Source organism: Carlito syrichta, unplaced genomic scaffold (assembly GCF_000164805.1).
Source record: "Carlito syrichta isolate Samal-C Ts95f unplaced genomic scaffold, Tarsius_syrichta-2.0.1 Scaffold301936, whole genome shotgun sequence".
NCBI classification, from domain to species: Eukaryota; Metazoa; Chordata; class Mammalia; order Primates; family Tarsiidae; genus Carlito; species Carlito syrichta.
In genome coordinates, this window is record NW_007246032.1 from 340,549 (window position 1) to 363,258 (window position 22,710).

Below are 22,710 nucleotides of genomic sequence, written 5' to 3' on the forward strand. Positions count from 1 at the left end.
TTCAGTCACCCTGCGAGAAGAGTGGCCCAGGTAGACTGTGGGAGCCCAGGACTACTGATCGGAGGGGTCCCCACATCCCATTCCTTCCATGTGTAGGGAGTTCAGGAAGTGCAATTCCTGGTCTTTCTCTGTGCTATTTTAATCACTCTGCCCAGTAAATGCAGTGACCAGTCTGTGCAATTTGGGAAGAAGGAGCCAGCACACTTAGCTCAGCTCTGCTTTTTTCCTCCTGGGACCTCGCAGCCTGCAGGGAGCAATGTGCTCACTGCTCTCCTGGAGGCAGCTTCCTTACCCCCAACCCCTGATGCTGCAGGGCTGCCTGCCCCAAGGCAGTGTTGCTTCTGATTGGGTGGGCGAATTCATCTCATTCTGGGGTTCATGCAGCAGGCCCCACCTGGCTCTCACTTTAAGCTCTGTTTTCCAACTCAGCCTTTAATACTAAGAGATGATATTTGGGCCTCCGTCTCCCACTCTATTTTGTTTCATAATCTGTTCAGACATGCACAGGGAAGAGGAAGGGGGCCTTGAGTGCACAGGCCATTCCAGAACACTCGTGCCTGTCCCTCTATCCCAGTTGTCCCTCCTTTCTCCCAGTAGTGTGGTTTATTCTACTCAGCTGCACTAGCCTCTTGGAGGTTTCTCGAACATACCAGTCAAGTTCCTGCCCCAAGGTCTTTGTATTTGCTTTTCTCTCAGCCTGGAACACTGTTTCCCCCAGACATCCCTTAGTTTTTTCCCTTCTCCTCAGGTCTCCTCTCAAATGTCACCATATCAGTGAAGTATTTCCTTGGTCTCCGGCGGGCCACTCCCAGCACTGCCAGGCCCCTTGCTCTGCTCAACCTCTCTCCATAGCACTGTCACCAACTGACATGCTATACATGAGCTTCTGCATTTGTCTACTGCTTCTCGCCTTTCACCTGAATGCAAGCTTGTTGAGAGTAGCTTTGTTCATTGCCATGTCCTTGGTGTATGTACCAGTGCCTGCCACACAGTAGGAGCTTGATAAACACGTGCTGAGTGAATGATCAATGAGTAAGCACATGAGTGGGCAGATGCCTGGGCGTCCACTCTGGTCCTTAGTTCCATCTTGTCCCTACCTGGAACCTTAGTCTCATGGGGCGTACTCCCACCAGATGTTTCTGCCAGGCCTCTCCCTTAGCTCTGGATTTTAGCTGTGAGAGGATGAGGAACCATGAGGGCTGTTTGCTTAGCCCAATACTTAGTTTCATGAGGACCTCTTCCAAACTCAAATGGTGTTAGTGGGTGTGGGGCTATCAGATAAGGTAGGAGCCAGCCTTTGCTGTGGCCACATGCCATATTTTCTGGGCCAGTTCTCTTTTGTAAGTTTCAGCAGTGGCATCTCTGACTCTAGTGGAGGGAGCTGGGCAGAGCAGGAGAAAAGTCATTAGTGGACCACAGGGTTTCAAGCTGGCCTGGCACAGTGGGATAAGGAGAGGCTAGGAAGGCTGGCAGACCAGTATTTACAGTGCAACCCCATCCCTTCCTGACTTTAGGTCTAAGGATAATTCACTCTGATCTTCAATTTATATAGCTATAAAGTAGAGATTTTGAGATGCATTTCACAGGCTTGCTTTGAGAATAGATTTCCAAATTTACTTATCATTAACTGTTTACTGAGAGCCTTTGATGTGCTAGGTACTCTGTTCTGGAGTATGACACACAAAGAAGAATGCAATATTATAGTCTCTGACTTCAGGGAGTTCATTTCACGGGCTTGTAGGGCAGGAGGAAAGCAGATGTTAAAATACAGTGGGCAGGGCTGAGACTGAGACAGAGACCGATGCTGGAGCAGTATCTCCCCTCTCTGGGAAGAGAGTGCCTTGAAGAGGGCTCCCCAAGGAGTGGCATGATGTCTCAAGGGTGAGCAGGGCGTTGCCAGTTCACAGAGGTGGTGCAAGAGTGGAAATAAGCTTCATGGGGTGTGTGAACCCAGTGAAATCACATGCAGAGTATTGAGTGAAACAAGCTGCTTGGGAGAGCTTGGGAGAGGATCTACCACTTTCACTGTATTTAGAAAGGCTCGTGACTCCCCTCCTCAAAGTAGCCAGGCGTGGTGGCTCATGACTGTGATCCCAGTACTTTGGGAGGCGGAGGCTAGAAGATTACCTGAGCTCAGGGGTTTAAAACCAACCTGAGAAACATGGCAAGTCCTTATCTCTACAATAAATCAAAAATCAGCCAGGCATGGTGGCGCATGCCTGTGGTTTCAGTTACTTGGAAGGCTGAGGTGGTAGGCTTGCCTGAGCCCAGCAGGTCGAGGCTGCAGTGACTGTGAGTGTGCCACTGTACTCCAGCCTGGGTGACAAGAGTGAGACTCTGACAAAAAAAAGTGTATAAAGTGAGAGAGAAGAGTGCTGAAGATATACACTTTTGGGAATACCACCTTCTAAAGGGCAGACAGGCATAAAAACCTGTAAAGGAAACTGAGGTGTGGTCAGAAGAGTTGTCTATTAAAACTTAATAGGAGTGGGTGGTGTCATGGAAGCCAAGGTCAGAGCCGCAGGAAATGTCAGAGACCCCAGGCAGGTCAAGAAAGATAAAGATGGAGAAGTATCCATTAGAGTCCTCAGCAGGGTCATTGATGACCGACAAGGTCACTGTTCCCGTTCTGGCCAGGGCTCTTCCTGCTTCCCGCATAGTCCCAAGCCACAGGCCCTATCCAGAGAGCAGCAGGAGCAGAGGCAGCTGCTGTCACCCAGCTCCGTCTCTGGCACCCCCATACACAGCCCTTGTGCTGTCTTTGGGAACCGGGCTTGCTTTCGGCTTTCAGAGTTTTGGCTGGCCCTTTGCAGATTTCTGTACTGCAGCTCAAGGGTAGCAGAGACTTTGAGGATTCTGAAACATGGACCAGGACCAGAGTGACTGGGATGGGGGTTCATTCTGGCTAGAACAGAGAAGTAGGGTGCAGGGGAACAACTCAGGATGTAGCGGCCCTTGCTGCTTATGAGAGTGGAGGGGTGGAAGCAGCTCTTTCAAGCTGTGTGACGGCTAATTTTATGTGCCAATTCAGTCCTGCCATGGTACCCACATATATGGTCAAATATTATTCTAGATATTTCTGTGAAGGCACTTTTAAGATAAGGTTAACATTTAAATTAGGAGACTTTAAGTAAAGTAGATTACCCTCCATAATGTGGATAGGCCTCATCAATTTGACTGAGGGCCTTTACAGAACAAGACTGACATCCCTCAGCCTGCAGGCTGTCCTCACACTTGAACTGCAACTCTTTTCTGGGCCTGCAGCCTGCCAGCCTATGCCACAGAATTTGGACCTGCCAGCCTCCACAATTGTGTGCGCCAATTCCTTAAAATAAGTCTCTTTCTTTATACATGTACACACACACACACACACACACACACACACACACACACACGCCACACACGATTCTGTTTCTTTAGAAAAGCCTGAACTAATACAGGCTGAAAAGGGGAGAAGGATAAAGTGTCCTGATGATGCCTGAGCACTTCACGGGAGCTTGAGCCCAGGGACCACCAGGTCTGAATTTCCTGAAGGAAGAGACTATGACACATACAATTCGTGCTTATCCACAACCTAACGTGGTTGGCACACAGAAGGTGCTAAGGAAATGCTTACTGAATGTAAACAGAAAGGGAAGGTCAGTGGTAGCAGAGGAGAGAGTTAAAAATAGACTAAGCTCACTAAGGAGGCAGGAGAGAAGGAGATCCAGAGACTGGTGGAGGAATTAGCCTTGGGCCAGGAGAGAGATTCTTCTTCTGAGGTGCCAGGAAAGAGGGCAAGGATGGATGCAGAGAAGACAGATGTGTGGGTTGGGAAGCAGGAAGTAGAAGGAGTTATGATCTCATGGCTTTTATCATCCCTACAAAATAGCAAATGGTACTATTTGCTTAGATAATAGTTGTTGGGGTTTGCATGCCTGACCTCAGTTAATCCTCACAACCCCATGAGGTAGGCACCATCATTATCCCACAGGAAATAGAACTTCAGAGGAATCAAGAGACTTGTTCGAGAAGCACAGTTTCTACATGGTGCATCTGAGTTTTGGATGCAGCTTCTCCAATTACAGGCTGCCTTAACTATTTACTTTAGTAATTTGTTGAGGATATAGGTAGAAGTGGTGGAATACAAGTCTTCAGAAAAGAGGTACATTTGTGAAACGGCTATGTGAGGAACGGACAAGAGGCTACCTGAGGAAATGTAGAGGAGAGCTGGAAAGTCTTGGGAGTCTGGCTGATGCTGGATACTTTGAATCCATGTGTGATGGCAGCTAACACAGTGCCTAACACAAAGTGCACTCTTGCAAATATTTGTTCTTTTACTTCTGCCTTACCCATTCAGAGGCTTCCCAAATCTCTGTGCTCCGGGTTCTCCCATTCTCTATACATTTTCTAAGAGATCCTGGGTACTATGATGTGACAGGGTGGAAGCATTACCACCACCACCACCACCACCACCACCACCACTACCATCATCATCATCACAACAACAACAGCAGCTGCTTAACATTGATTTCTAATCATTTTACATGTATTAATTTATTTATTCCTCACAGTAGTCTTTTAGGTTCCTGCTTTTTATAGACAAGGAACCCGAGACTCTGTGAGTTACCAACTTGTGTACAGACACAAAGCCACCGAATATCTGGTGATATCTGGTAGTCAAGCTGAGATGTGAACCCTGGCAATCCGGGCCCACACCTGAATGCCTAACTCCTTCCCACTTGCCTTTGAATACAGTCTAGTCTAAAACGGAAAGTCTTTAGGACAGGCATTCTCCAGTCAGACCTCAACGTTCTCTACTATTCATTACCTACACCTCTTCACACACATTGTATGCCAATCAGTTTCCTGAAGGCATTTGAATTTGCAGCTTCTGGATGCAACTAAATATCTTTTGTTTACACACATCTGAAAAAGTGACTAAATATAGATGGATCTTGTTTTCTTTTCTTTCTTTTTTGCGATGGGGGTCCTGCTATGTTGCCTAGACTGGGTATCTAACTCCTGAACTCAAGGGATCCTCCCACCTCAGCCTCCTAAGTACCTGGGATTACAGGTATGCCACCACACCCAGCTTGGGTCTTGTTTTTTGTAAACCTAATACTTAAAGTATTATTAAGACTAATTTTCATGCATTATTTATTGAGTAAGTCTCAATATTTTATGGCCCTATTACATATATGGAAAGCCAAATGAAGAAGAATTAAAAACAAAAACCTGCCTTACAAAAATTAAAAAGAAAAACCCACACTTTACATAAAGGTTCATTTTAGGGAAATTTAAAAAGTGAGGAATTTTCCAAATGACTTTCAGGCAGCTGAGGATAATGGTGGTCCTAAATTTTAAAAATGCAGATTAATAAGAAGAACAAATAAAAGTATAGAAAGCCTTGGCCTATAGCATAACTAGAAGACAGAGTATGATACAAACTTGAAATTATTTGTAAATAGAGAAACAGGAAACCCAGGCAGAGTTATCTCTCATGCTTTTGTTATAAGCTTTTGCGGAGAGCAAGACCGAATGGGAAAGAGAAGAGAGGAGCAGGCAAAGGGCCTAATATGGATCTAAGATCACTGCCAGAAAGAAAGAGTCCATCTTGAATGTGAACATTCTGAAAAGAAATCCTAGTATGTCAGTGCACAACTACCGGGAAGGGACATAAAGGTTTGTGTGATTTTCCCCACTGCTTCTGGAAGAAAAGAAAGAGATATACACTGGGTGATAAAGGGAAAAAGAAGCAAAGACGGGAAACTCTAGAAACTATAAGACAAATGAGAACAAACAAGGAAAAAAAAGAAGGCCATACAACCTCTCCCTCACCACACACAAAACCCTTCAATTAAAAAAGTAGAAAAAAGAAAAAAAAAGAAAAAGAAAAAAAAAAAAGCAGAAAAGAAACCAATCGCTCTCAAATCCCAAAGTCAGGCAAACATCTGAGGGAATCAAAATGAGGTAAAGATGATCAGAGAGAAAGAGTTTGTTACCCTGACAGAAGAATGTACTCTTAAACCATTCTAAAGTTACAACATGAATAGAAAACATCAGCTTAAATCTATACAAAGATACTCTAAGAAAAAATAGAAAAAAAATCAAAACATTTCATTTGATGACTACCTCCCCATCGAAAATAAAATGCATGAGACATAAGAAAACTGTAGCAACATCCTAAACTGAATCAAATATTCTCAAATAAGCATTTGGAGATATTAAAAATCACCATGAGAATCAGACAATCAAAAACTAAAAGCACAAATGTACAAAAATGGGGAGAAAATAAAATATAACTGATTGCACGCAGGAAAGAAATAGAAGAAAAAGACAGAATCATCTGAAAAATGAAGACTAAATTATAACAGGCCCAAGGAGGAATATTCTTAAATGATAATTTAATAAGAGTTATTGCAGAAAGTCAGGTAAACAACCAAGGGAATTACCTTGAGATAAAGAAAGAGGTAAAAATGATCAGAGAAGAGACTGAATCAGAAGATGGGCAAAGAAGATTCAATAGACACAAAATTAGAGTTGATGAAGAGGGAAAACAAAACAATGAGCAACAGAACACGACACCAGTGTTTAAAACTACAGTCCAAGAAAAAAATTTCAGTAATAAAAAAAGATCTGAATCTATATATCCAAAGACCCACAGAATACCTGGGGAAATTATCTTGGAATAGTCAACTCTGAGGCATGTACTAATAAAAATATTGGGCCTTAGGATAAAGGAAATAAATAATCTAGACCCCCCAGAAAACCACCAACTGATCTATAAGAAAAATAGAATTAAATTGATAGTATAATTCTAAGAATCAAATACATAGAAACAGAGAGTAGAATGGTCCTTACTAGAGGCAGGGAAGTGAGGGGAAATGGGGAGATGTTGGTCAAATGTTATAAAGTTGCTGTTATAGAGGATGAATTCATCTAGAAATCCAGTGAACAGCATGATGATTATAGTTAATAATACTGTATTGTACACAGGACATTTCCTAAGAGAGTAGACTCCAGGTGCTCTTCACACACACACACACACACACACACACACACACACGTAACTATGTGAGGAAAAGTTAATTTGCTTGACTGTAGTAATCATCTTACTATATATAAGCATGTCAAAACACCATGTTGTACATCTTAAATATACACAATTTAAAAAGCAAGGTGCACGAGGAAAACACACAAGTAACATGCAAAGCAAAACAATGATGGAGCATTTTTTAAAAAGTCAAAGGAAGAAATGATGACCAAGAATTTTATATCCAATCCAGTTATCCTTCAAATCTTAAAGTATGGAAAAAGCAGTTTCTAATGTGCAAAAACTAGGAGGAGAATATTGTGCAAAGAGGGCCTTAATGAGGAATGTATTAGAGACTAAGCTTGATCTTACTAAGAGATAATGGAAAATTTCAGCAGTATTGGTGTGCTTTTGATATATTAATTGTAGATCTAGGAGTAAAATAAAAGTAGGGGAAAAGTAGAATAATAATATATAAACACTATAATAAATGTTTTATGGTTTGACAAGGTGGAAATAATGCAACTAAAAATGGCAGGAGAAGGAGAGGAAAAGGAAAGCAGAATAAGCTCATTTATTGTTTTATAACTAATAGTTGAAAATCAAAGGATACTACCAAAACCAATAAACTTGGTAATAAAAGGTTAAATAAGAAAGCAGGAAGCTAATGGCATTAAAATGTTATAAGTACAAAAGTAAACAACAAGACAAAGATACAAACTTTCGTAATTACCAAAAGAAATGAAAAAAGAAAACAGATATAGATACCATAAATATAGTTCATACACAATAATTATGTAAAACACGACAGAATCAAGACCAAAAATGTCAGTTAAATCAATATATGTAAATGAGTTAAGCTAACTTAAAAGAAAACTATTTTTAGATGAGCTCAAAAGGCAATTTATTCTGCAAACAAGAAAAACACAGCTTAAGAGATTTAGAAAAGCTAAACTAAATGACCAATCAGAGGTGTACCAGGCAAAAGAATGAAAGTAGGGATCACTAGCCTAATATCAAGAAATGCAAAATTCCGGCAAAAAAATACCAAAAGTGACAAAGAAGTCATTTTTAAAAGCTGAAATCCACAATTTGCAGTGGAAATACTAGTTGTGAATATCTATGCACCAAATAACACAAGAATAATTTTTATATAATAGAAACTACAGGAAATGCAAGGGAAAACAGAAACACACTAATAATAGAAAATTTTAAACCCAATCTCTCAGGTCAAAACAGACCAAGTGGACAAAAAATTAAGTAAGAATGTGGAGGACACAGATAACATAATCAATAAGCTATATCTTATGAATATGTAAATAGAATATTACATCCTAACACTCTTTAATCTCAAGTGCATATGGAACACATTCATAACAATTAATAAACTATTGGCTCACAAAAACATGAAGTAGAGATATTATATGCAATGCAATAAAATTAGAAATGAATAACGTAAGAAAAACAAAAAAAGTCCTTCTACCTAGAAATGTTAGAAAATGTTTCTTGGTAAAAGGGGAAATTAATAGCAAAATTACAGAATTTCTAAAAAATAATAAACACTGATTAGAATCTATGAGATATAATAAAAGCAATGATCTGAAGAAATTTCATAATCTTGAACGTATATCAATAGAAATCAATAGAAATGAAATAATAACAATAATTAAATTACCATTTCAAAAGCCCAAAGATGAATAAAAGAGTAAATCAAAAGAAATCACAAGAAAGGAGATAAATAATAAAGGTGAAAGCAGCAATTAACAATGCAGAGAACTGAAAACAATAGATGTAATGATTTTGCCTTTGAAAAAAAAGAACAAATATTAAAAAAAAAAATCCTAGCTAATCTAATCAAGAACAAAAGGGTTCAAGTCCATGTTGAAAGAGGCCCGTGACTAGGGAGAGTGGATGACATACTTACGCACACAGAAAGGAGTCTTGCCCGACCAGTGATGATCCTGCTGGCAGATGCGCACAGACATGCCGATCAGACGAAAGCCGGCGTTGCACTGGTATACCATGCTTCCCCGGTAGTTATAGTTCTCCCCATTGATGTGTCCATTGACGATGGGCTCTGGAGTCCCACAGTGTCCAGCTTTGGTGGGAGATGGGGAAGAGAGTAAATCAAAGAGGGGCATATAGAAAATAAGGTGCAACTTGGTCAGCGTGGGGAGAGTCAGGGGATGTTGATGAAGACCACTGATGAGTCACCCATCACTTTTCCCACCTTCCCCTGTGAGTAGCAATCCAGAAGTGATTTCAGGAATCCTAGAAATGATAGAAATGGTGTTGAGGACTCGGCAACCCCAAATCCCAAGGCTGCCTCCCAAATGGTCATCTATTTCTAAGTTTTAGTTTCTGTGTCTGTACATGCTAGAAAACGGTCGCTGTTACCTCTCTGCCTCTGGGATCATCTCTTGCTTTTTCTCATCAACTAGAAGTTACTGATCACCTATTGCAGGGAGGGCACCAGCGTGTACATCAAGGCAGTCAAAGCCTGGTTGTTTTGAAAACCACCGTGTGAAAACAGATGGTTAGGTTAAATTCATCCTTTTTTCTCCTTGAGTGGCATCCAGGTGAGTTTTTATTAATAGGATTTGAGTAGAGTGTATTCCTGGCATTTCCACCAGCTTCCTTTGACTCTGTGTGGAAATGACCCATTACTATGTCCCTAACGGGCCCAGGACAGTGGGGAGAAGGCAGCACTATTCACCCTGGGACAGACCACTTATCCTGTTAGGTTTGTGTGGCTCAGAGCCTCTTATGGGCTTGAAGGATTCAAGAAAGGAGTGGGAGGAGAGAAAACCTTAGAATCTATGGCTCGGGCAAGGAGTGGGAGAAATGATAACTTTGTTCTTTGTAGGCAAGGTGAAGACTGGGATTCACCCATTATACAAAGACCAGTAAGAAGGGCTGTGTTTCTGATCAGAATGAGAGCCCCTTCTGATCATTCTTTGGGATCCTCCAAGAGAAGCTAGCTCAGGATTTTAGTCACACTAGATTCCTAATAGTTGGTGTTTGCATTAAGTATTTTGTATCGGTAGTTAAAATGATACTGTTCACAGATTGGATCCCAGCTTTGTAAAACTTGAGCCTATCCTGGGGAGAGAAAATGGGCTGATAGGTGGTGAGGTCACTTACCAAGGCAGCGCACTTCAGAGCCACTCCAGAGCCCATTGGCCATGCACTCCCGCACCCTGGAACCCACAAGTGTGTATCCGGAGTTGCAGGAGAAGATGGCTGTTGCTCCATAGACAGACAATGTTCCGATGCGGTGTCCATTGGGGGGTATGGGGAGCTCTCCACAGGAAATGACTATAAGGACCACAAAATGCTCAGTAAGCCAGTCCTAAGAGAACAGACATGTGCTGCTTCTGATTAGCAAGAATAATGACAAAAATAAGATCTGTTCAACTTTACTGGAACTCCTGACTAGAATATAGGTTGTGACACCTCAACTGGAGGGGTCTCCAGAAGCACTGGAAGAGTGTTTAAAATGCCTGGGCTCCACTGTAGAATCATGACTCACAATTTTTGAAGATAAGGCCCAAGCATGCGTATTAAAAAAAACAAAACAAAAAACAAAACTCCTCAGGTGGTTCAGTTGTGTGCTGTGGTTACAAAGAGATAGTGATTCTGTGGTATGCTCCTTAGTGCCCAGGACAGACACTGCAAATTGATTCAGGTTCCTTTTTTTTTTTTGCTGAGCCTAGTGGCAGTCTCCTACTCCTTCTCAACAGAGCACCGCTGAGAGCTTCTGGCTAATGTATGAGGTGAGGTCTAATCACTAAGCTGCGTGGAAATGTGAGTGGCTGTGTTATAGTGAGGCTGTCACACGCTTGTCACCAGCTCTGCCACACACATGGTGGTATATCTCCCTGTGGAGTCTGCACCACAGTGTGTACAAACAACAGGACATTGGATCATCGGTGTTAGAAGATACCACTCCTTCATCTACTCAGTCTTAAACTCCCATTTCTTATTGGTCAGCTATTTCCTTCTACCTCTTTATAGACACTTCCTTCCTCAATGATATCCTTATTGATTACATAAATATTATCAGTCTGTCCCTATTGTAATGGAGCCATGCTGAGCCGCTCAGAGCTCCTTTTAGGATTGAAAGACTTATTGCTCAAGCTGCTTGCAGACAACCCTTGGCTATTAGCCTTCTTCATATTGCCTTGGCTGAAGAAGAGTTTTCTCTCATGCTCCCTTTTGGACCAGCCTGCATCCAGTGACTGGTCACTGTGGAGGTATGAAGGCTCCTGTGCCCCAACTTGTGACAATTCAGAAGGGCCATCCCAGCTTCAGAGCTTCCTTGGGGGAGGAGAGGAGGGCGGGAGGAGGGAGGCTTTCCTTGATACTGCAGCAGAGCTCAGCTTTCTCTCTGCCAAGTCCTGCTTCCTTCCCTTTCCTTCCTTTCCCTTTTGCAGGTGGTGATCCCAAGAGCACTCCTTAATAAGCTTCTGTCTTAGAGTTGCTTCCCAGGGTCCCTGACCTTTGAAACTATATTAAAGAACCATAGAAAAACAATTAATGATGGAGAATGAAGGGTGGGTAGACTTAGGTGGCCTGTCCCGTGCTATCCCTCATTCTTCCTTTACACCCTCCCATTTCAGGTCTTGTCACACCACGCTATCATTGCTTCTTTATTTGTCTGCCTCTCCAGTAGGTGATAAACTCCTGTGGGGAGGAACTACAGTCTTTTATCTTCATAGCTCTATAGTATCTGGCATATAGTAGGGGCCTGATAGATGCTAAATAAATGAATTAGTAGATGCTTATCTGGACTAAGGCAGCTTTTTTTCTTTTTTTGAGTTGGAGTCTCACTCTGTCACCCAGACTGGAGTGCAGTGGCATGCTCCTGGCCACCACAGCCTCGACCTGCTGGGCTCTGGTGATCCTTCCGCCTCAGTCTTCCAAGTAGCCAGAACTACAGGTGTGCGCTACCACGCCCAGCTAACTTTTGATATATTGTAGAGACGAGGTCTCGCCAAGTTGCCTGGGTGGGTCTTGAGCCTGTGGGCTCAGGCAATCCACTTGCCTCAGCCTCCCAAAGTGCTGGGATTACAGGCTGAGCCATTGAGCCCGGCCAAGGCAGCTTTTAATAAGATGACGACATGCTAAGAAGTACTTCCTTAAAGGAGTAGGCATTTTTCCAGCTCCTCATTATATGTGAATGTCAAAAAAGTAGTACACTGCAATCCCTGGTGATACTCCCCTCCCCCCTTCCCAGTTCACCCCATGCATGAGATATTTCAAGTAGGAGAAGGCACTCTGCCAAAGTTGCCCACCCTCCCCTCCTGAACTTACTTTGGCAGGTGGGCATAGAGTCCCCAAGGCTCCATTTGCCATTGGCCTGACAGCGGATGACCCTTTGGCCGGTATAGTAGTAGCCGGGGTCACAGATGAGCATCAGCTGGGCCTGGAACTGGTACTGTGTCTCGAAGATGAGCCTCCAGCGGCCATGCTCCACACTGATGCTGCTGACATCAGGACAGGTCACAGCTGGGGAAACAAGGAGCAGGGAACGGGTTAATTAATTAATTGTGGAAGACATTGCAAGAGTCCACGTTTGGGGACTTGTAGACCTTAATGCAGTAATGATGAATTCCAGAATCTTCAGTCCCCAGGCAGGTTTGATAAGTGAATGAAGGTGGGGGATGTGGCAAACTGGGGCTTACAGATCAAATATATAAATGAAAATGAAAAATAAATGAAAGAAGAGAAGTGGTACTCAGTCAGTGTTGATTGTTGGATGTGAGACTGCAAGTTCCATTTGGTCAGTTCTTTACTTTTCAAGAGAAGCCAGAAATCTGGATTTTAACATAAAATTTCCTGATTTAAGAACGTTTTAAAGCAATTCAAAATTTGTTTTAAAGTATAGTGTAGGCCAAACAAAAGTAAACAAAACTCTCTTATCTTTGGACTGGATGTTGCAGGCTGACAGTTTGTGACTGGCCTACAAGTTGTCATTTTAGAGGTTTATGATGAAGGGACACATTCATGTAAACTTTCTGACAGTTTCTCCACCTAAAAGGGTGTGGACCAGGCCATTTCTAGGTTGCATGGTGGCTTGTGGGAATATCTCATGTAACAGTGGTCTATCAATGCTTTGAGAGCAATTTTAGCACTTGTTTCCTCTCCCTGAATCCCCCAACCTCCACACCCATATTTTCTCCCTCATTTCTGTGCTTTTAACTTACTTCTTAGATGAATCTTTCTAGCTATCACCCCAACCCTTCCTTATACCCGCCTCCACTGCCCGAGGACTCACGGACACACTGTGGGGGGACGTTGTGGTTGTTCCACAGGCCTGTATCCAGGCACTCTGCAGTGGCCTCGGTGCCTGTCTGGAGGTGGTAGCCTTCGCTGCAGCTGTACACAGCCTTGGTTCCCACTGTGTACTCCTTGCCAAACACCATCCCATTCTTGGGGGCCTCTGGAAGCCCACAGGAAAGAGCTAGCAAAGGAAAACACATGCCGTGAGCATTTTTGATTTAGGATGGTATTCTAGGAACATATTTTTATGTTTCCTTTCTTCCCAAGGTTCTAAAAAAGTTATAGTAAAAAATAGTAAAAAGGAAAGACCTCATAATAAAAAAGAAGATCGGAGGATCTTCAGCAGAGATTTTTTTTTTTTGAGTTGGAGTCTCACTCTGTCGCCCAGACTGGAGTGCAGTGGCCGCTGCCGGCCACTGCAGCCTCGACCTGCTGGGCTCCGGCGATCCTTCTGCCTCAGCCTTCCAAGTAGCTGCAACTACAGGCGCGCGCTACCACGCCCGGTTAATTTTTGATTTATTGTAGAGATGAGGTCTCGCCAAGTTGCCCAGGCAGGTCTCGATTTTTATAAAAGTCTGGAGAAAGGAATGAAAATCAAAGTATGCTGATGGATTAAATGGAGAAAAGCAGCCATAGCCCAAGACGCATGAGAGGGAGACTCGGGGTGAGACCAACTCTCTTCATCCCTTCCCACAAGCACAGTGTAGAGGCATGCATGCACCTAGTCTCCAAAAAAAATAGGGAGGACTTCTTAAGGCGAACTCCCTTGACAGAATTAGGGCTGCTATGGTGGGGTTCTCATCTCACAAATGAGGAAAGCTCATTTAATTTTAAGACTTGAGGGCTCTTGACCTTAAGGCTGCCACTTTGCCTGCTCATCTCTGCCACACACTCACCTCAACTTCTCATTCATCAGGGAGACCTAGTGGGCTGAGATGTCTGTATCTAATAACAATAAAGATAACCCACATCTGATCCCTGGAAAAATCAACTAGCCTTTACTTTAAAAATATGAACAATCAGGGATAGTTATACATACGAAGAAAATCAGCAGTGTGAATGAGATAAACCAAGATAAGGTGTTTTTAAAAGTCCCTTTAGGAAACAGAGCTAATCAGGAAATAGCAGATATATAATTTTCAAACTTCTGATTAGTTTGAAGATTATATATCTGCTATTTCCTGACACATGGTACTCATAAAATGAGAAGAGTGTGCTTTGAAAAAAGAACAACTAAAAGGGAACAAGGAAGAGCTCTTTGAAATGAAAAAATATGATTGCCAAAATAAGCTTTAAATATAAGGCTTGGAGATTAAAAGTAAAGGAAATTTCCCAGAATATAGACCAAAAAGATAGAGATTGAAAATGAGAGAAAAAGATGATAACTCGGAAGATCAAGTCAGGAGGTCTAGAATCCAACTGTTCAGAGCTCCAGAAAGAGAGAACAGATGGAGTAGATGGGATGGAATTATTATAGATGAAAATTTCTCAGCGCTGAAGAGCAACACAGTCTTCAGATGCAAAGGGAGCCAACAGGATGCATTGAGAACCACTCTTAGATACACCATCATGGAATTTCAGAAGCCCAAAGACACACAGGCATTTCTACAAGTTCCTGCAGTGAGAGCAATTGTGAGATAACTGTGAAGGAATCAGACTGGCATCATACTTCCTGTCAGAAATACCCGTGTTTGAAGATAATGGAACAAAGCCTTTAGACTTCTGAAGGAAATGATTTGTAACCTAGAATTTTACCTAGTCAACCGACCAGGTTTGAGGGCAAAAATAAAGACATTTTCAGACATTTAAAGACTCAGAAAATTTACCTCTGACGAACCCTTTCTGAGAAATTTACTTAGGCTATGTTCCATCAAAAAGAGGGTGAAATAAAGAAAGGGCAAGATATGGGATATAAAAAATGACAGAAGTAACTCAGGAGTACAAAGGAAAGGAATCTGAAGGTGACAGCTCAGGAGAGAAATGTGTGCAGCAACATGGTCCAGGCTATTATTTAAGGAGTAGGGTCAACATTATGTTTATAGGAGGAACAGACATTACTTAGGTAAGAGTAATTTGTCTGGCCCTTGAAAGAAAACAATACTTACAAACCACACTTGCCATTTGATAGTTTAGGAGCTATTATAGATGGAGACATTAATCAGAGTCAAAGTACCCACCACTGCCCCTCATCCACCACCTGCTCCTGCAACTAGTCTAGAGCTCATACTTCCTTCACTCAGAGCCAGAGTAAGCTTGAGCAAAGTCCCATCAGTATGCTCTAACAATGATGCCTGACGTTCCTAGAATTTCCAGAACCAAGAGGAGTCATTGTGATAGGGCTCCTTAAGATATGGAGAAGTGTTGACTGTTCAGAGGGAGAGAGGATGGAATACTAAGATGGAAGAAGGATTCAAAGACTGAATGTGGACCAAAGACAAGGATCAGGAACACAGAAATAACTTGGAAATAAGGTAGCATTTGAGCTCCTTTAGTGGTTCTAGGATAGCCAAACTGTCATATTAGAGCAACTAACTGCCTGGTTTTCTTTAGCCCTTTGGGAAGAAATATTTAGGTTCCCATTGACATTTTGCAAGGAGAGTCAACCCAGGAAAAGCCAGTGAAGGAAGTGGACAGCAGCTGCATCTCACTAGCCCTGGCCTGGCCCTGTTTCTAAGAAGACAGATGAAGATAACTTCCCAGCCTGAGAGACCAAAAGCTTATGTCTCATGATCTCCATGCTGAAATACAGTCCCCCAAACCCAGAGGTTAGACTGATACTTCCCATGGGTAGGAGAAGAGGGGATATAATCACAAAGTGTTTGGGGCTTGTAGTGGAATGAGATCACTGAGGGAGAAACTTGTAGGGTGAGAGGATGGTCTGAGGGAAGGAGAGAGAAGGCATCAAGAGGCATAGAATTGAATCTCTAAAGCAGCAGTGGGGAAGTCATGTTTTGGAAGCAGTGGTAGGGAACTGGAAAAATGCCAGGTTGTTCCTGACCCCGAGTTATGTGGGAAGTGGGTGCTGGGTGGAAGGGGACTAACACCCTCCACTTGAAAGGACCACAGTAGGATGCTCTCAGAGCAGAGTCACAGTCTCCATGGAGGCAGGAAGTGAAGACAGCCTCTGGGTAGTGACTGAGGGTGTATGCTTGCCAGTGGAATGGGGCAAAGACATGCAGAGCAGCATGGGGATGAATGGGCTGAAGCCTGTAGGGGCTTAATTTGGGGTGGGATTGTAAGATAACAAGATGAAAGACCCAGTAGGTTTCAAAATCAGAGTTCTGGAAAAAAGACTTGTCCATGGTGGTGCAGTTAGAGACACAGAGACTGAAGCCAAATGACATTTGCCATTAGTGGACAGTCAGTTCTCTGTGACCTTTGCTTAGGGCTTAGAGATTATTAATAACACATTGTTTTTATTCTTTGAGAAAGTGCAGGCACAGGCGAGAAGGCTGTGAGGATTAGATATAATAGATGTCATTAAAAAGTACTTCACCACACTGGAAACCAAAAAAATAAAACCAAACAGCAATGTGGTTTCCTGTCTTTGTCTATGTAATTGGTAAAGTTTTCTTCTCTTTTTTTAATGCAGTACATAATGTTGAGACTGTGGGAGAAACAGTTCCCAGATGTTGCTGGTAGAAGTATAAATAAAGTCACATTTTCTGGGGGTGCAATAACTATCAAAGCTATACATTTTGCATATGTTATGATTCCACAATCTCATTTCTGAGATGGTGGCTCAGTCTGTAATCTCGCGCCTTTGGGAGGCTGAGGTGAGTGGATTGCCTGAGCCCGCGGGTTCGAGACCCACCTGGGCAGCGAGACCTCATCTCTACAATAAATCAAAAAATCAGCCGGGCGTGGTAGCGCACGCCTGTAATTCCGGCTACTCGGAAGGCTGAGGCGGAAGGATCGCCGGAGCCCAGCAGGTCGAGGCTGCGGTGGCCGGGAGCGGCCACTGCACTCCAGTCTGGGCGACAGAGTGAGACTCCAACTCAAAAAAAAGAAAAAAATATGAAATGTTCAGAAAGATGGAAATATACGTTAATAGTAGTAAAAATACAGAAATACAAATAACTAACAATAAAATTGATACTTGAATAAATGAGTTTTCCCATAATGCCATGCAACCACTGAAATAATAACAAGGAATTATATTTAATTATATGAAAGATGTCAGCAAAACACTAAGAGCTTGTACACTGATGATCCTGCTTTTGTAATCAGTATATAAAAGGTTCCCACAGTTGGCTGAAATGATAACAGCTGTGATCTCGGGTGATAGGATTATAGGTCATTTTCACCTTTTCTTTTGTATTATTTATAGTTCTTTTTTTCCTCTAGATTTCTAGTCTGAATGTACATTACTTTAAGGAAAAAGGAAACCTCGTGAAGTAGAATAGGTAATGCACAGAAACTGACTGGTGCATTTCAAATGTTTAGTCAACAGACTTGCTCCGTGAACCCAAACACCCCTCTGCTGGGAGCCCCCCCAGGTGGCCAGGAGGAGGCAGGTTCCTTCTTACCTCTGAGCTTCCACACACTGTTTATACTCTTGATACACTTCCTTCCTCTGTCACTTTGCATTTCAGGTGCTCACATACCCATCTTCCCTATGGCTCTCAAAACACCAAAGCTGCTATGTACATGTAATTCCCTGGCTTGAGATATTATAGATCCTCAAGAAATGTTTGCTAAATGAATGGATTAATTATCAAAGAGGAAACTCCCATTTGGCAATGACTGGTCTTGGGACAAATCCAAGATGTGAGCTGGATCTGAGATACCCAGTGACCCCCTTTTCAGCTGCTTCTTACCTTGACAGAGAGGAATGGCCTCGCTCCACAGGTGGTAGCCCTGGGGATGCCGGGTACAAATGGCCATGCTGTGTCCCACCAAGCGGTAGCCTGCGTTGCAGCCAAAGTGGATGGAGCCACCGGGCTGGGTGCTAGTCTGGCCCAGGATGAAGCCATGGAGTGGAGCCCTGGGCAGGCTGCAGTAAGGGGCTGAACAATAAGAGGAGGCTCAGGGAACCAGTGTGAGGAGGAAGACGGACATGGTCTTTCACGCAGGCTTTCTCCCCCTTTTTCTCCCCCCGTTTCCTTGTCTTGGCCCCTGCCAAGTCCTCTGCTACTTGGGAAGGTCTGAGTGGTAGATATTGAAGAACAGCCAGTCAGTTTAGTGAAGCCAAAACAAAACAAAGGGGAAGAAAAAACCAAACACACATAAAAAGTCCCCACAAAAAAACTTAACTCCATGAAGCACCAGTCCTTTTGTGGTCTGAAGGCAGTGCTGGATGTATGACTAGAATCAAGCTTTCAGATCCCTTTAGCTCTCAAGTAGATTTAGAAAGTAGAACCCACTGAAATGGGCCTGGAAAGGTGTGCCTACAGGGGTGTGAACTCTGAAGTCAGTCAGGTCTGGGTTCAAGTCCCATTTCTGACCTAACTAGCTCTGTGACTTGGGACAAATCACTGAAGCTCCTTCAGCTCCAGCTTCCTCGCCTGTAAATTGGGACTGGTAACACGTATCTCATAAGTTCATGGACAATTTAAATGAGACCACATATATAAAGCCCCCAGCATAGCCCAGGGCACTTAGTGCTCAATAAATGTTTTTTCTCTTTCTTTCTGTTGTGTAGGGGAATGAGCCAAGATGAATCTGTGACAATCCAGGACATAAATTTCCCTATAGGGCTAATTTCCCCTCCTCACATGGCTCCAATTTATTTCATTCACTTATTCAACAAACAGATATCGAGTGTCTATTATGTGTCAGGTGTTGTTCTCAGTGCTGGCTATATAACAAGGAAGAAAACAGACAAAAATCCCAGCCCGAGAGAACTCACATTACAAACCTTGCTGGGATCTGTTGGGGGAGTTCTGTGAGGCGGGAAAGAGAGACGACCAAAGGACCACACAGAACATGCCCTTCGTTTGCCCTAGGAGTCCCTGGTGGGCTTTCCCAGGAAGACATGGATAAGGCAGGATTAGGATGTAGGGCCCTTACATCCACCCCACAGTGAGGTTCTCTGGCCTCTTACTTCACACCCCTCTGTTGGTGAAATTGCTGTTTTAAGTAGCTCCCTTCTAAGCCAGATATGCTTCCCCACTCCTACTTTGCCCCATGTCCTATGTATATTGTCTGTACATGGCTATCTTACTCAGGAACAAGAATCTCAAAGAATATACTTAGTTACAGTGATAGACACAGGTATAAATTATACGAGTCTACTGTATCTGAATTATTAAGCACTAATTAATTAGTGTACCATGTAATTAATTCACTTTCTACAAGCCATATGTATTGTAATTATAACTGACTCATTATCCCCAAACATGTTGGGCTTTAGAACATCAAGGAAAGGGTAACTCCTTAATAGCTTTCAGTTCCAAAATTAGCAGCCAGCATCGTGAAATGCTGCTCAACTGCTGTATTTCCTTTTTGCATGAGCAGCTTCCAGGAACTGAGCCTGAGTCACTCCTAACAGGTACCTTAAGGTTTCTTTTTCTTCATGAGGGAACTGAGGCCTGAAGTGGTTAAGTGCCTAGTCTAGCAATCCTAGAATCTGTTAGTGCCAGAGCTGGTCAATGACCCTGGGAACCTGAAGCCACTCCCCCCCACCCCTCTTCTGTGTGCACCAGGGAAGGAAGAGGTTGGGTGGACTTTGCAGAGGATAGAGACTCTGAGACAGTAAAGATCCACCTCCTTGCAGGCTCCTCTCAGCTTCCTCTGGATAACACTCCCCTGGAAGCCACACCCAAGGGTTCTTTAAGACTGTTCACATGGGCCCTTGAAGTTTGGGCTGGTCTTGCAAGTAGGAGACCCATGAGAAGCGATGGACCGAGACAAGTGGCAGTTTTAACTTGACATCCCTTCTAACCGATATTTTAAAGAAATGTGTCCAACATTTGTCTGGAATGTAGGTCAAATGCAGCCAGGGGAAAAAGTGTTCAAAGGGAACTGGTGCATGGTGAAACCCCCCATGGTTTTAAGTAATTCATTTCGCCTCCAAGCTTGCAGTGTCCAGTCGGCAGTTCACTGAACCCACCTCCCTTCAAAGTGGGCATCAAGCAGCTTATGAAGCTTTCTTCCAACCACAGCCAGATGAGAGTTCAGAAGAATTCAATTTTCTTCATCTCATTATATTCCCAGGGACATTTTTGTGCTCCTTATGGACTGTAGCCCAGGTCAGCCTTCTGGCTGGCCTTGCTTTTGATCTGACTCTGCCTATAAGACATGGCTTGCAGAGCAGAAGAAAGGCTCCTAGCCTTGAAATATGGCCCATCCTTTGCTGCTTGTCTAACAGTTGCCAGCTAGAGACCCATGTCTTAGGGCTTTTTAGTTTTAGTAACCTTTTATTAATGTTTCTGAAATTTCCTAAGGGGGCAGAATCACCTTTAGGCAGTATCAGATTATATATAATATAAATACATTGACTGACTATATGAGAAGAAGAGAAGAAAGGCTGAAAACGGGGAAAGGCATCAAAAGAAGAGGTGGGAACTGCCAAGAATTCTTGAAGAGCTGTGGGAGAGGTAGATTTAGAGGAAGAGAACAGCTGCCCAGTCCCCACAGAGGAGCTCGCCGCCTTGAAGGGGAGAGAGGCCATAGCTTATTTGGGTGCTTCAGATGAGCAACTTAAGGGGCTCATGGGCTGTGGCCCTCTCACGAATCCTTATGTTTTACTCACCTGAGTACCGAATCTTAAAGCCTTTCCGATTGTAGGCATGATCAGATGACCAGCGAAGGTACACAGAATTACTTGAGCTGGTGACAATCAGGGGAGCTGAGTAATTCCCACTGAGGGCTTTCAGCAGTGGACTTTGTCCTGAGGGACCTGGGTGAGAAGGACACAGGATTAGAGATCATCTGTGCTACTGCAGGCAGTGCCAGGTGAAGATGCTGGGGCTCAGATGGTTGGGTAGCTTGTTTAGAGTTGCCAAAATCATTCATACTTGTGCTGCTCTCTGCATCCCCGGGCACTGCACTCTAAGTCCAGTTGTAAAGCAATGTTCTAGGAAGCCCCTGCCTCCCTACAGGAGTTGGCAGATGGGATGAAATCTATTTTCACTGTGGGACTTGACCAAGGTCAAGTAGCTGTTTAATGGAAGAGCTAGTTTTCAAACTGGGGCCTTCTTCCACTTGGCTACCCTACTCCTCTTGTGTGAACTAAAAGCAGCTCAGTGCCTGCTAAGAAGAAAATATATTTACTGAATGACTATATAGTAATAAAGCTAGAGGAAAACGTCATGTCTCAGGGTCATAAGTAACAGAGCTTCACAATGTTGCGTTTCAAGGCTCTTAGAGAAAGACCTCCCTCTTCCTTTTTCCTACCTTAAATGCCTGGGCTTGCATCCTAGGGGGCTGGTTGAAGGGAGGCAGAAAATAAAGCTGGATAATCCGTAACACAGGATTTATTGCCCTGGAAAAGCCCATGAATGATGGCTCTAATATGCTGCTGAGATAGTTCTTTGAAGCTTGGGAAAGGTAATGGACCATATTAAACAAGGTAGAGCCGTCAGAATTGCTGTGGCAAACTACGAAGGAGGGAATCAAAAGGTTCAGAGAAGTAGCATGCTAGAATAGGTCTGCCCTATAAAAGCAGAACACCCACCAGCTGACCATATGTCTCAGGAGGAACTGGGACACTCCCCTGACTAAAGCAATCAGGAGGTGAGGGGCTGGGGGAGGTGAGCACCAGCATTACTGAAAACTGAGTAATGGCTGTCTTCTGTAGTCCGAAACAAATGAGAGGAGATGTCATCACAGAACTGGGCTCCCTAGTGGTAATGAGAAGATCCTAGAATACAGAGGCCAGATGGGAGAACTGAGTAGTCAGAAGCAAGGTTGGCATAATTACTAAAATGGGCAGCAAGGTTGATATAATGGGCAGAAAGAGTGATATTTACACTTAATTTTATCTGAGAATCATTTATTCATTAATTTATTCAAAGTAAAAAATGTTCTCTCTCCCTCTCTCTGTGTGTATACAGATTTTAATATCAGGGTTATTCTAGATTCATACCACCTGCACCCAGCTTGGAACACATCTTAGACAACCTACAACAGTGACAGGATGGCAGCTGGGAGGGCCTGACCTACAGGATCTATGGAGATGGCTCATAGAACATGGTATTCCTAAGGGCAAGATAGATGGGTGGCCAAAAAGAGCAGCCCCCCAACGTATGAATATATGAAGAGAACAGATATGAGTAGATAAACGGAGGGTTAAGACAGCTACCCCCAGTGGAAAGTCACAATCCCTTGCCCAGTTTGCAGACCCGAGCCAGGCTTCATTTCCATTCCAGAACACTTTTGGTGACTAAGAAAAAAAAACCCTGCAAAATGACACTAATTGGATAATTTGATATAGTAGTGATTCTCCAGTTCTGCCCCCCAAAAGA

The 22,710-nt window shown here is 43.3% G+C and overlaps 1 protein-coding gene across 1 annotated transcript in view; it reads right to left on the reverse strand.

The window, feature by feature from the left end:
- Positions 1-22,710, reverse strand: part of CSMD2 (CUB and Sushi multiple domains 2) — a 169,832-nt gene that overhangs the window by 45,664 nt on the left and 101,458 nt on the right. The window contains exons 24-29 of the mRNA XM_008055741.2: positions 20,997-21,143; positions 18,121-18,309; positions 13,296-13,481; positions 12,332-12,526; positions 10,160-10,333; positions 8,940-9,113 (exon numbers count right to left, since the gene is read on the reverse strand). Coding sequence (XP_008053932.1) covers positions 8,940-9,113; positions 10,160-10,333; positions 12,332-12,526; positions 13,296-13,481; positions 18,121-18,309; positions 20,997-21,143 — 1,065 coding nt within the window. The remainder of the gene's footprint in view (positions 1-8,939; positions 9,114-10,159; positions 10,334-12,331; positions 12,527-13,295; positions 13,482-18,120; positions 18,310-20,996; positions 21,144-22,710) is intronic.